Source organism: Lissotriton vulgaris, chromosome 1_1 (genome assembly GCF_964263255.1).
Source record: "Lissotriton vulgaris chromosome 1_1, aLisVul1.2, whole genome shotgun sequence".
NCBI lineage: Eukaryota > Metazoa > Chordata > Amphibia > Caudata > Salamandridae > Lissotriton > Lissotriton vulgaris.
This window is the reverse complement of record NC_141685.1, coordinates 862,740,442-862,753,402: the sequence shown is the minus strand read 5'-3', so window position 1 is coordinate 862,753,402 and position 12,961 is coordinate 862,740,442. Positions and strand designations below refer to the sequence as shown.

At 43.8% G+C, this 12,961-nt stretch overlaps 1 protein-coding gene across 1 annotated transcript in view; it reads right to left on the bottom strand.

The window, feature by feature from the left end:
• Positions 1-12,748, bottom strand: part of LOC147748034 (cytochrome P450 2D6-like) — a 260,715-nt gene extending 247,967 nt beyond the window's left edge. Inside the window, exon 1 of the mRNA XM_086958064.1 lies at positions 12,312-12,748. Coding sequence (XP_086814190.1) covers positions 12,312-12,521 — 210 coding nt within the window. The 5' untranslated portion in view covers positions 12,522-12,748. The remainder of the gene's footprint in view (positions 1-12,311) is intronic.
• Between the last annotated feature and the right edge of the window lie 213 nt (positions 12,749-12,961).

Below are 12,961 nucleotides of genomic sequence, written 5' to 3'. Positions count from 1 at the left end.
TCAGTCCCACATCCGGTTTCGGTTATTTTGTAGCTGCGCGGTCTGTGCTCCTGCTCTTGTTAATATGTAACGTTTATCAACTGGCTCTTGATTTAGGGATTACCGATGACGTCTCTCAGCTGACGATAAGCACTTTAGCTCTTATGATGAGTTTTTGTTACAGACATTTTGTCATTTTTCCAAACTTATAGAAAACGTCTGTGAAATTCCTAACTACTATTACTATTTTTTATGTCTGGCTTGATAGTACACTAATGTATTTACTCTTTGTTAATAACACTAAAAGTACATAGCTAGAGTTTTGGCCAGAGATTTCCTCATTTCATGCTAGTTACCTGGTGTTCCATTCCACCCCATATGGAGTGCTTGCATTTAATGCAAGGGGGACTATTTTAGAACTTTACAGTACACTCAAGATAATATATATATTTTTAGTTCACCAAGCTCTTTAATGTTTTTTAGCCTTTCACAGAATTAGTACCAGCCACAGGAATTTTAAGGGAGGAAAACATTGTGGGAGTGGATGTTTTGCATAAAATCATCGTAAAAAAAGAAGTGGAGAAGAGAAACCCGAAATGGAACAAATTGATGTGTTAGGGGGAGGCAGGCTTTGCATACAGTAAGTGACCCCCTGTTGTTTTAACAGGAAACGTTGATTCTGAATAGTTTGATTTTGCTTCTCTTGTTTGCTGTTGCTGGTCTTTGTAGTGAATAACTCATGCACGCCTGCTCCCCTAAAATACTGGATGTAAAAAAACTTAGCTGTCCTTTTTCATAACATTACCTAATTTATTTATCCAGTGAACTTTCCCTTTGCACTGTTCTCTATGCCTCTGCACCACTGCTCTCTACGCATCTGCACTCTATGCCATTATGCTCTTCTCTGCACCAATATATGCCACTCTACTCTGCACTATGCTATGCACTGTAATTTATGCCACTGCATTCCTCACCACTCTGCTCTAAGCTGTTGCACTCAATGCCACTCTACTCTACTGCACTCTATTCTTCTCTGCTCCACTGTAAATCAGTGCACTTTACATCCCTCTACTTTGCACCATTCTACTGTCACTGCAGTCTACCCCGCTGCACTGTACACCACTCTTCTCTATACCTCTGCACTCTACGCCCCGGCGCTCAACTTCATGCTGCTGCACTCTATGCCATTGCATTTTACTTCAGTCCACACAACTCTGCCAATCCACACAGTGTCCCTCTACCTGCTACACACAATGCCACCCTAGTCTACCCCACTTAATTCTACGACACACCATTCTACTCCATGCTGCTGTACAACATGGCTAGAAGACATTGCTAAAGCCAATACTGCTCGCATAGACAAAACTTTTGACTTTGCCAATGCTTGTTCTCTAAAGCAGTGTTTCCCAGAGTGGATCACGACCCAGTGCTTCACATATTTTGCTTATTCTTTCTTGATTTGCGTTTACTTTTCTTTCTCCAACTATAAAGTTAGATGAGTTTTTAAAGTGAATTATGACAATAGGGAGTGTGAAAGGAAAGGCTATAGGATGTTGTTTTTTTACATACAACAAAATGCAAATAACTGTAAAGGAAATGTATGCATTCAGCAGTTAGGAAAGCAAAATAGAAGTCCATTTTTGTAATCTCGAAGTGTGCCAGAGAGAGAAATGAAATGACAATGCGCTACCACATGATGCTTACGTACATTAAAAATGTGTGCAGCCTCATGTACATTACAGGTAGGGGGTTACAAACAGTAGCGGCTCCTGGAGGGAATGCTGTGAAGCGGGTGGGGGAGGGGCAGGCTGGGGGGTAGTAAACTCCGGATTAAGGCAGAACAGAGTTCAGTAACTAAATACATAAATAAAACGAATAAGATTGCACGCGCTGCAACGCCAAACCGGCGATGCAGTGCGCAATGTAATTTCTTTTATTTATTTATTAAGTTACTGAACTCCATTTGGCCTTAATCCAGAGTTTACTACTTCCCAGCCTGCCCCTCCCCCGCCCCGTTCCACCGCCCCGCAGCCTTCCCTCTAGGAGCCGCTACTGGTTACAAAAGATTATCGTTCTAAAAAGGGGTTTGTGGTTTTTACAAGTTCTGAAGGCGCACCCGGCGCGTAGCGGAGGGGCGCCCTTAGCTGCGATACGGGCAGGAGCAGCCAAGGGTGGAGAGTCGTCCTTCCTCGGTGTCGCCACAATGGAGGGGTCGCACCCATGACATCATCGGAGGGCGCCAAAGGGGGGCAGCAGCTTATAAGGCCCCGCAAGCAAGGGATTGGCCTCTTTTCCCCTCCACCGAGCTCCAGGATCCATCACATCGAATTCGCACAACCACCCACCCACCCTGGAAAGAAGACAGAATTTGGCAGAATTTCTTGCAGCAGAAATGGGGGCTACCCCAAATGTGGACAGATTTACTGGACTTTCCCCTTGGAAGGGTTTTTTTATTATTGTGGGCACTGGGCAGGCAGGAGGGGGGACTGACCTGCTGGTGGTCCTGGACCTTTCTGCCCTACCCCGGGATGCCCGAAAATTGAACCTTTTGGGGGATTTTGCCTAGTGGTAGGTATCCCCTGGCAGGGATGGACCGCGATGCGGTGCCCTGGAAGTTATTAATAAATGTATACCCTTGGTTGAAGGTGAGGGCAATGGATAAGGTAAAGGGGCCTGCTGGCACTTGCCATTAACCTTTCGTAAATGTTCCTTGGTAGAGGAAGGTCGAGATACTGATGTGTTGCTTACACAATCGATTAACTGTTCATCTGCCCTATATCCTGCTTCTCAAACAATTATGTATGATCTGGCTGATCTTATGAACGGTGTTCTCATACCACTGTATGCTGTACTATGACGAAGGTTGTCACTTATCATTTCACAATGAGTTGTGTCTTTGTGATTAAAAGGCTACGCCCTTGGTTAAACCACAGTAATGACTTTTGTCCATCTCTTTGGGAGTGATGCAGTGGAGCGCAGCGAGTGTCGGGTGTGAGCGCACTATGGAAGCACTGCTCAAAAGTACAAAATAAAAGTTTACGTTTGTTTCACTTAGTTAAAACCCTAACAATTTTGCTAATTAAGCAATTATGATTTGTTACGCTGTATAGCCATCATGGCAATGAGTAAAACATCATTTGACTAGTTACTTGCTAGTATGCACATATTTTTTATGGATACGTAAGCACAAAATCACACATGACATAAACAACAGCTACTTGCATTCTCTCTTTTACCATGCTCTCGTATAGGGATTTTTGCCCACATGAAAAGTTTTGTGCGCAATAAGCATAGCGTTAAATTCTGGAAATGATGCTGTCAATTAAATTTAATCCAGAACTATTTTTATTTACCTATTAAACCGCTGCTTCTCTGGGCAAATGCAACTAAATTATTTAAATTACTCAATAGGACATGGTGTTTTTGCAGAACCGTTTTCGGTCAACTTAATGTTTTGTGAGAGTGGGCACCTTGGGTGGATGTGTGCTCTCCTGTGCTATGAGTAAGGTACCTGCCTGTAGGGGTGATTGCATGGTAGTGCACTATTTACGCTTCTCTGTTTAAAATGCAGAATAGCACTCAAAGTTGCACTCCCTATCTTTATAACGGTGTGTATAGTTGGGTATGAATATAGAAAAACAAGTGACATTATGATATAAAATCTTGGGATTTGTGACTTTCAAGACAATGTGAACTGCTAGCCACTCATATGAAGAACTCTGGCCTGTGTGAGGAGGCTGAAGGAGACAACTGACATTTTGCTGGGCTGGTTTCATACCCAGATTGAGGAAAATGATTTTTTCCTGGAGTACTATTGGACTGACGTGTACACTTTGTCAGAGTTTTACATAGAAAAATACAAGCATATATATAACAAATACAGGAATATAGCCACTGGGTATGAGCTGTTTTCTTGAATTTTTGGGTCATCCAGTGGTTAAAGCGCACCATCTGTACTAGTGGGTTATGTTATTTACCACTTGAAGCGCAGGCCTCACACGTTGTTGCAAACCAACCGGGTATTCAAGTTACTCCCTTTGTATGTTTTATTTAAATATAGCATGTTACATCGCATGCTATTACATTACATTCCTTTACAACGTGGTTGTTACAACGACCGTGTTGTTAGAACGCAATACCTTTACAACATGAGTCACTAGATCGACTTGCTGTAGGGGGCGCTCTGGACTTAGGAATAGTATAATTTACTATTCCAACTCCAGCCGGTGCAAGAGTAAGGAAGGTATTGGAATAGTAAATCATACTATTCCTCATGTTAGAGCGCCCCCCCACAGCAAGTGGATCTAATGACTTGCGTTGTAAAGGCATCGCGTTCAAACAACACTTTCGTTGTAACAACCACATTGTAAAGGAACTGCGATGTAATGACTGCATTGTAAATGATGCCTTCCGTTTTACACTGGATTGGGTGCTAAAAGGAACATACAACTTGATCCTAGGCAAAGGTAATGGCTTTGGGAATATGATATGGTCAAGTTATTATCTTTCTTTGGAAATTGTTGTTGATCAAGCAAAGGTGGTAAAGAGGACTGTCACATTAGCATTCAAGATTTGAAGCTGCAGGTAAATAATCTATGGGTCGGAAAACTAGAATTAGTAGTTTCTGTGGCCATGTCTTCAGGCTTTTTAATGCCCCTTCGATATATAAAAAATTCAGGGTCCCTTAAGAATGACAAACATTTTTTTCACAATTATGCGATAAACCTGGAAACTTGAAACATATATATTAGTTCAAACAATGCAGTTATGCATAGTTATATCCTTTTTGAATAATGCTGTAAAATATTTTACCAATATGCTATTGGCTGCCTGGTCTCTCTAAACTAAAGTTTTATCTGAAATGGAGGAACCTCTTAGAAGTTTATTTGGAGCCCCTCCCCTCTAATAACACTGACTCACAGCCAGGATATAAGTGCCACAACATGTTATAATTGCCCACTACAGAGGAGTGCCTCACTGCCACTCTGTTTTTTTCCACTAAAACTCTGGGGCAGACCTACAAGGACTGGTGCATCCCTGCATATTAGCAGGGATGCACCAGTAGAGATGCGACACATAGGAATTCCCTTGCGCCACCACGAATGCTTTGCATTTACAATGCAAAGCACCGTGGCACAAGGATAGTCAGAAGCATGTTGCATCTTCTGGCTTAATGGCAGCACATTGCTGGAGTTGTGTTGCAAGCGCGACGCAACTGCAGCAATGCTCAGGGGCGCCCTATACCTAACATGCTGCATCACTCCTTACGCCTGCTTCAAGCAGGCGTAAGGTTTTGACGCTGCAGAGACGCAAACGTGCCTCCATGAAATCGTGTAAATTTAAAGGCGTCACTTTTACGGGGCTTCCTTGCGGTGGAACGCCCACCCTCCATACATTATATCTGACGCAGGTATAATGTAGCACAGGGCTTTACAACGTGACGCATTTCACTAGTTCCATCATGCTGCAAATCTGTCGCATAGTGGCGCACTGTTTACGATGCCGCTGCGTCACAGAAGTGATGCAACGGCAATATAAGGATGAAGCAAGGGGCTTGTAAATCTGCCCGACTGTTTTCAGCATGATGCTCCTTTTGATGAGTGTCTGATCCCTTTGTACCATGTCCAAACTGAGCTTTTGGTGAGATATGGGAGTGTCTGAGGGTATTTAGACATGAAAGGATAGTCACTATAGTGTTCATTTTAACGTATATCCTAATTATTCAATTATTTTTCATGGAGCTGTCATATTACTTTGGTTATTATTTTTGAGAGATTAATAGTTATTTTAGATGGCCTTTCTTACTCTACCTTAATTTAATTATTATGAATGATGCATTATTTTAGCCATAAAATAGTGTTTGGTGCGATAATCCACTCCTAGCTGGTGTCCTTTCATATTCAGTTAAAGCAGTGTTGGGAGTCACTCACAGGGCAGCAGTGCCAGATTGATGTTTGTCTGTGGCAAATTGTAGTAGATTTTTCTGTGACTTGGATGGGATTTATTTTTAGGTCTTGCCTAGGCAGTGCTTGCGCTGTCTTTTCGAGGCATGCTGTGTTCAGGATATGCAAAAAAAAGGGATGAGGGCCGGAATGCTGAATGACTCAAACATTCACCCCTAGTCCAGATGTGGGTTAAATCCATCATTTATTTTGCACGCCATTCCAGTTTAGACCCAGCCATATACAAATCAGTAATGACCCTGCATCCCATGAGAACAGTCCAGCCCAAACTGCCAGGCCAGGTATTCTGTGGACCAGAAATGAGCATCCTGGGACGGGTTTCTCAGTAACACCCCTCATCAGCCAGGCTAGCTTGAATCTGGTGGGGTAGCGAGCACTGGACCCACGTCTGGGCATACCCTTCCCACTTAGGGAGACAAATGCAAAAAGAACAGATGATAGACGAATGCTGAAATAATCAAACATTTAACTCCAGTCACAGATCTGGGTTAAATCCATCATTTTTTTTCCTTGCCACGCCATTCCAGTTTACACCCAGCCATATGCAAATTAGTCTTGACCCTGTGTCCCATGGGCTTTGAGCTACGCCCATTGCCAGCCAATGTCTTTAATTGGCTCTTGTGACTGTCTTTTGTAAATGCTTTTTTTCCATGCATTAGTTTTGCCTAGAAGTCCTTCCTTTTCTACTCTTGTAACCTCCCATAAGAACTGGCCCTTTTACATGTGCTCTTACTCTGTGTCAGGGGCGGCTGGTGACATTTGAAAGTGGTGAGGCGTAAACTAATTTGCATATTGCACCGCAGCGATCGAGCGCAGCGAGCGAGCCCGAACCACCTTGCATCCATCCATACATCATTCATGCATCCACCCATCTATCCACCCACCCACCCTGCATCCATACATCATTCATTCATGCATCCACCCATCCATCCATCATGCATCCACCCATCATGCATGCATGCATCCATACATCATTCATACATCCACCCATACATCCACCCACCCATCCTGCATCCATACATCATTCATTCATGCACCCACCCATCTACCCATCCATCCATCATGCATCCACCCATCATGCATGCATCCATGCATCCACCCACCCTGCATACATCATTCATTCATGCATCCACCCATCCATCCATCATGCATCTGCCCATCATGCATGCATGGATCCATACATCATGCATGCATCCACCCATCCATCCACCCAACCATCCTGCATCCATACATCATTCATTCATGCACCCACCCATCCATCCATCCACCCATCCATCCATTATGCATCCACCCATCATGCATGCATCCATCCATACATCATTCATGCATCCACCCATCCATCCTCCCACCCATCCTGCATCCATACATCATTCATTCATGCACCCACCCATCCATCCATCCACCCATCCATCCATCCATCATGCATCCACCCATCATGCAAGGATCCACCCATACATCATTCATGCATCCATCCATCCACCCATCCATCCATCATTCATGCACCCACCCATCCACCCATCCATCCATCATGCATCCACCCATCATGCATGCATCCATGCATTCATCCATACATCCAACATCATTCATGCATCCACCCATCCATCCACCCACCCACCCTGCATCCATACATCATTCATTCATGCATCCACCCATCCATCCATCATGCATCCACCCATCATGCATGCATCCATCCATACATCATCCATGCATCCACCCATGCATCCACCAAACCATCCTGCATCCATACATCATTCATTCATGCACCCACCCATCCACCCATCCATCCATCATGCATCCACCCATAATGCATGCATCCATCCATACATCATTCATGCATCCACCCATCCATCCACCCACCCATCCTGCATCCATACATCATTCATTCATGCACCCACCCATCCATCCATCCACCCATCCATCCATCATGCATCCACCCATCATGCATGCATCCATGCATCCATACATCATTCATGCATCCATCCATCCATCCACCCATCCATCCATCATGCATCCACCCATCATGCATGCATCCACCCATCCATCCACCCATCCTGCATCCATTCATCATTCATTCATGCATCCGCCCATCCACCCACCCATCCATCCTGCATCCATCATTCATGCATCCATCCACCCATCATGCATGCATCCATCCATGCACCCATCCACCCACCCATCCACCGAACAATCATTAATGCACCCACCCTGCATCCATCCATCATTCATGTATTTTTATGACCATATAAAAATAAATTATGGACTCTAACAAGCCTTTAGGATCGATTTTGAAGGATGTGCCAGTTTACATATTACATAACCTCTACCTTTTTATGCTGGAAACCTTCTACCGCCCATGTATTTGCCATCCTGTAAGCCCTAGGTATGTACTATACAAATTCACATACAAACATACACCAACATGCATGCAATAATAAATGCATATATCATGCTATTCCGCCTCTACCGTTTGTTAACATTTTGAAATTTTTTAACCTTAGTTCAAAGAGTACATTATATTTGTGGTGACAGTTGTTAACTCATTTTCTGGAAAATGTTTATAAAATGAAATCTGTTGAAGGCTGTTGTTGCAACTATCAAAAAAGAAATTCTGAGAATTTTTACATTTCCAAAACCCCATGCCGTAAAATAAACGGGTGACCTGGAATACACGCACACATTTCTGTAGCAGATGCTTTAACACACTGAACCATCTCAAGTCATTTGTGCAAGCTAGTTTACTGGAACACCGAAAAACACACACTCTTACCTTGCTGCTGGTCCCGCACACGTCACAGGCTCACAGCGCCCCTGGCCAATCCTGGCGCCAGGGGCACAGGTACCCTCTCGCCCGCAGCACGCCCATTAGGGCTCCTGATGGGCATGCGCAATGCCGCCAAAACACAAGTGCGCATGCGTGGGCACGGGTAAAAATTCACCCTCCGTCCCCACGCATGCGTACCTGTGTTGCCGTCTGTACAATCATGTCAATGAATCAACATGACGCCCGCCCGGTGGTCTGACGTCATGTTGATTCATTGACATGATTGTCATGAGGGAGCTGCGGGCGGCGTCAGGCAGGGGGGGCTACGCCCCATGCCCCAATGGACGAACCGCGCCTGCTCTATGTTTTATTTACAAGTTTCAGAGCACTATTTTCTTAATAAGCTGGCGTTGCAGGAACAAAGCTACCACTTCCGAATGCACTTCCCCGACCCTAAGGGTATTTTTGATGTATTTTATTTGTTTAGGTGCAGCACGGTATCTTGAATGATGTTATATATTCGAATGAGGTAGTCGTGGCCCCAATTGGGAAAATTACCGCACCTCAAAAACTTAAGCATTGGATATAATCAATATTTTGTGTGAATCAATAGTATACACATTTTCAGTCAGTTTGAGGTGCTTTCAGCTCTAATCACCCACTACCATAGATGATGAGTACCCATTAGAAACTAATGTGTATGCATATGTACAAAAAATAGAGCTAATTTCAGCACTCTCAGAAAAAAGTACAACTATCCCAATTGTAGTAGACATATGTAGTCAAAAACAATTGCATATTGAACGTAATTTTGTAGGAATGGTTCAGAGCTGACCAATATTTTCCTTTCTCACAATATAAATAGTCACAAAAGTCCATATATTCAGTGTTCAACTTGTTGGTTTTATTCTTTTGGTATTCCCCGCAAGGATTTTGCCAACATGTGTTTCGTCTAAACATGCAGGGGCAGATTTATGTTAACTGGCGCATCTCGAGGGATGCACCAGTTAACGTGCGCCACAGTGTGCCACAGCTACGCCACCCATGGTGCGCCGCATTTATAATGCGGCGCACCATGGTGCAAAAACGGCACAGATGCGTGACGCATCTGTGCCGGAAATGTGGCGCATTGCTGGAGTTGCGTTGCAAGCGTGACGCAGCTCCAGCAAGGCTCGGGGGTGCCGCATCTACACAATGCTGCATCAAGACCTACGCCTGCTTCAAGCAGGCGCAGGGTTTTGGTGCAGCATTGGCCTGAAAGTGACTGAGTGAAATCTCACAGATTTCACTCAGCCACTTTCAGGAGGCATTCCTGTGCAGGAACGCCCCCCCCCCCCTGCGCAGGAACGCCTCCTTATGGCGCAGGGCTTTACAAAGTGACGCATCTCCTAGATGCGTCACGTTGTAAATAGGGCGCATTGTTTGCGCCGCAGTTGCATCAAATAAAGTGACGCAATTGCGGCGCAAGGGCATCATAAATCTGCCCCAGAGTTTTTCAAGGCAATTTACAAGTCAGAGGTCCAGACATATCTGATCAGTATAGTCTCGCAGCAACGTTTTAAAATGATGACGTTAAGTGGAGTCTCTTAAGAGGATCGTTCCAACTGTCCACAAATATAGAGTAAATATTTTCGGTATTGAACACTGAATATATGTACTTTTGTGACTATTTATATTCTGAGAAAGGATATCATTGGTCAGCTCTGAACTATTCCTACAAAATTATGTTCAATATACAAATGTTGTTGACTACATATATGCACTACAATTGGGATATTTGTACTTTTTTCTGAGAGTGCTGAAATAAGCTCTATTTTTTGTACATAACTTGAATTATGGCGACCGTGCCTTTCTTTTGTTTGACCGTCGCGCTTTATTTTTTAGATGCAGCTTTGGCTCATCAAACCCCATTTTTAAAAGAAAGAACTTAAAACATACTTTTACTCTGGCGCTGCATCTCTTTAGCTTCAGCCGGACACTCAGCTTTTTTCTGTTGTTCCAGCGTGGCATGTTTGCAGAAACTTATCTAATGGTATTTTTTATTTACTTCATTTCATTTCTGAGCATGATCCTTCACATGGTACAATGAGGTACCTTATGTGGCCAAAAGGTGTCCAAAGGGACACCTATTGATAACCTGAGGTACTGATCCCTTTCACTGTTTCTTGCGCAGTAAATAAATGTTGCTGTACCCAGAATAATGTGCTGCATAGCTAAATACTTACAAGGTCCCAAAAGCGAGACTTATTGCATTGAAAATGCTTGCTTAGATTATTGGTACTCTTTTTTCCTGACTCCTTGGTTTCCAATATGCTATTTTCCCTTTTTTTATTAAAACTATCCCAGTCCTTCATTCTTAAATACATTTATAATTCATATCTTACCCATCCCTCCCTCACTGCCTCTCCTTCTTTTCAAATCAAATTAGTTTTAGTGATTTAGATCTAGTCAGAGAACAACGAAATATGCAGTCATAAATAATTACTTACAAGAGTCATATGATACATAACAGAATTCCATATTTGCATCCTGGTAATACATGGGAAAAACGCTTTGAAATGTATATTCAAGTCATAGCACACAAATTCATCAGGAGTGACTTTGCTAAATCAATCAGATCATTAGTTCCAAACACGCTATATTTAAAAGACAAATGTTTTAGAAAACGAATCCTCTCATCAAGCACTGTTTTACAGGGTCAGACGAATAGCACGTTTTTTGTTTTGGAGCCCACTCTTGCACACATCACGTTCCAGGCATACCTTTTGATCCGACCAATGCTTTTTGAAGTTGTTTACCCCTTTTGCAAATATCCTTGTTCCTGAGGTGCCAAGTGTCAATAAATCATATGTCCTAGTCGTTAATCTTATTTTTAGCATATAAAACGAAACTACATGTTCCAGAATGCAATGTGTCATTGCTTAGAAAAAGCCAGTACTAGCCAAACAAAAGTCCCAAATGACACGCAGCCACTTCTTTCAATTTTACTTCCCTACACCGATGTATATATGTTGCCCATTCTGTACTCCCTCTTCCTTAAATGCCCTTTTTGCTACGTTATGTTTTTCTCACCGTCACTCCACACAGCAGAATTCGGGACAACCTTCATCCTTCCTTCGGAGGGTGTGAGTCGAGGTAACTTTTGGGCAGCGGACCGGTATACAAACTCTGTACTCCTCAAACAGATGTTTTTTTTTTAATCTCACACAGATTCTGCTGGGGGCGCACAGGCGCCGTATTCCGGCTGCTGCTTGCTCTTTTCCCTCTCAGCTTCTAAGGGAAACCAACGGTCCTGTGCTTTCACCCAGGGCAGAGGCATTGTGACGTCACGACTCGCTTGTGACGCGCTATTACAGGCGTGTTAGGTGGCGTACAGGCGTAGGGGACTCGCTTGTGATGCATTATTACAGGCATTGTGACATCATTTTCTTATTACGGGCGAGTTCTAACCACAAAAACACCTGTAAATTATCGCAATTGCTAGGGGAATCGAGATTCATGTGGCCCTTGTCCTATATATTATTGTATATGGTGCCTAATCTTCACAACACATGCATGATGCAGACAACACTCATTGGCTGAAAGCGGTTCTCTTCCGACAGACTTACCCGAGCAAAGTATTCGGGGAGATTTTTGAAATCCGCCTGCAGAATGTTCCCAAGAAAGGGCAGGGAGGTGGGTCCTGGTGGGTAGCGGCCCCAGCTCCTCCGGCGCTTCATGAAGTCATAAAGCAGAACAAAGACGGCGAAGAAGAGGGCCAGCATCGTCAGGAAGGTACCCGAGGGCAGGAGGGACCAGGGTGCAGAGAGCAGACCCATGCTTGCCACCTCTAGCTCGCTATCAATAGTGCACTTTCTGTTTCTTCTTTCCACCCTCCCCGTCCTCTTGTAGTGCTTACTTATTAAATTTAATTACCTGACTCCCACATTTCTATCTCTTTCTTTGCCTCTTTTCCTAGCTCCGCCCAATTGCATTCCGTTTCTACCTATCAGCTCCCTCTCTCTCTAGTCCGATATGCCTCTCTCTGGCTCTCCCTCCCTCCCTCCCTCTCATTAGTATGTCCAGGCTGCAGTCATGGGTTCTGTTGGACAGACAACCTTCCCTTCCCACTGGCCAGCAAAGGTAGTGTCTGTAAACAGCCTGAATCAGTAAAAGTTTATGGCACACCTGGCGTTGCCGAGCCAGTCAGTGACAAAACAAATAGGCTCGACTTTTGCATAATGTCTGAAATATCGAAATCTATCACACATAAATGCAA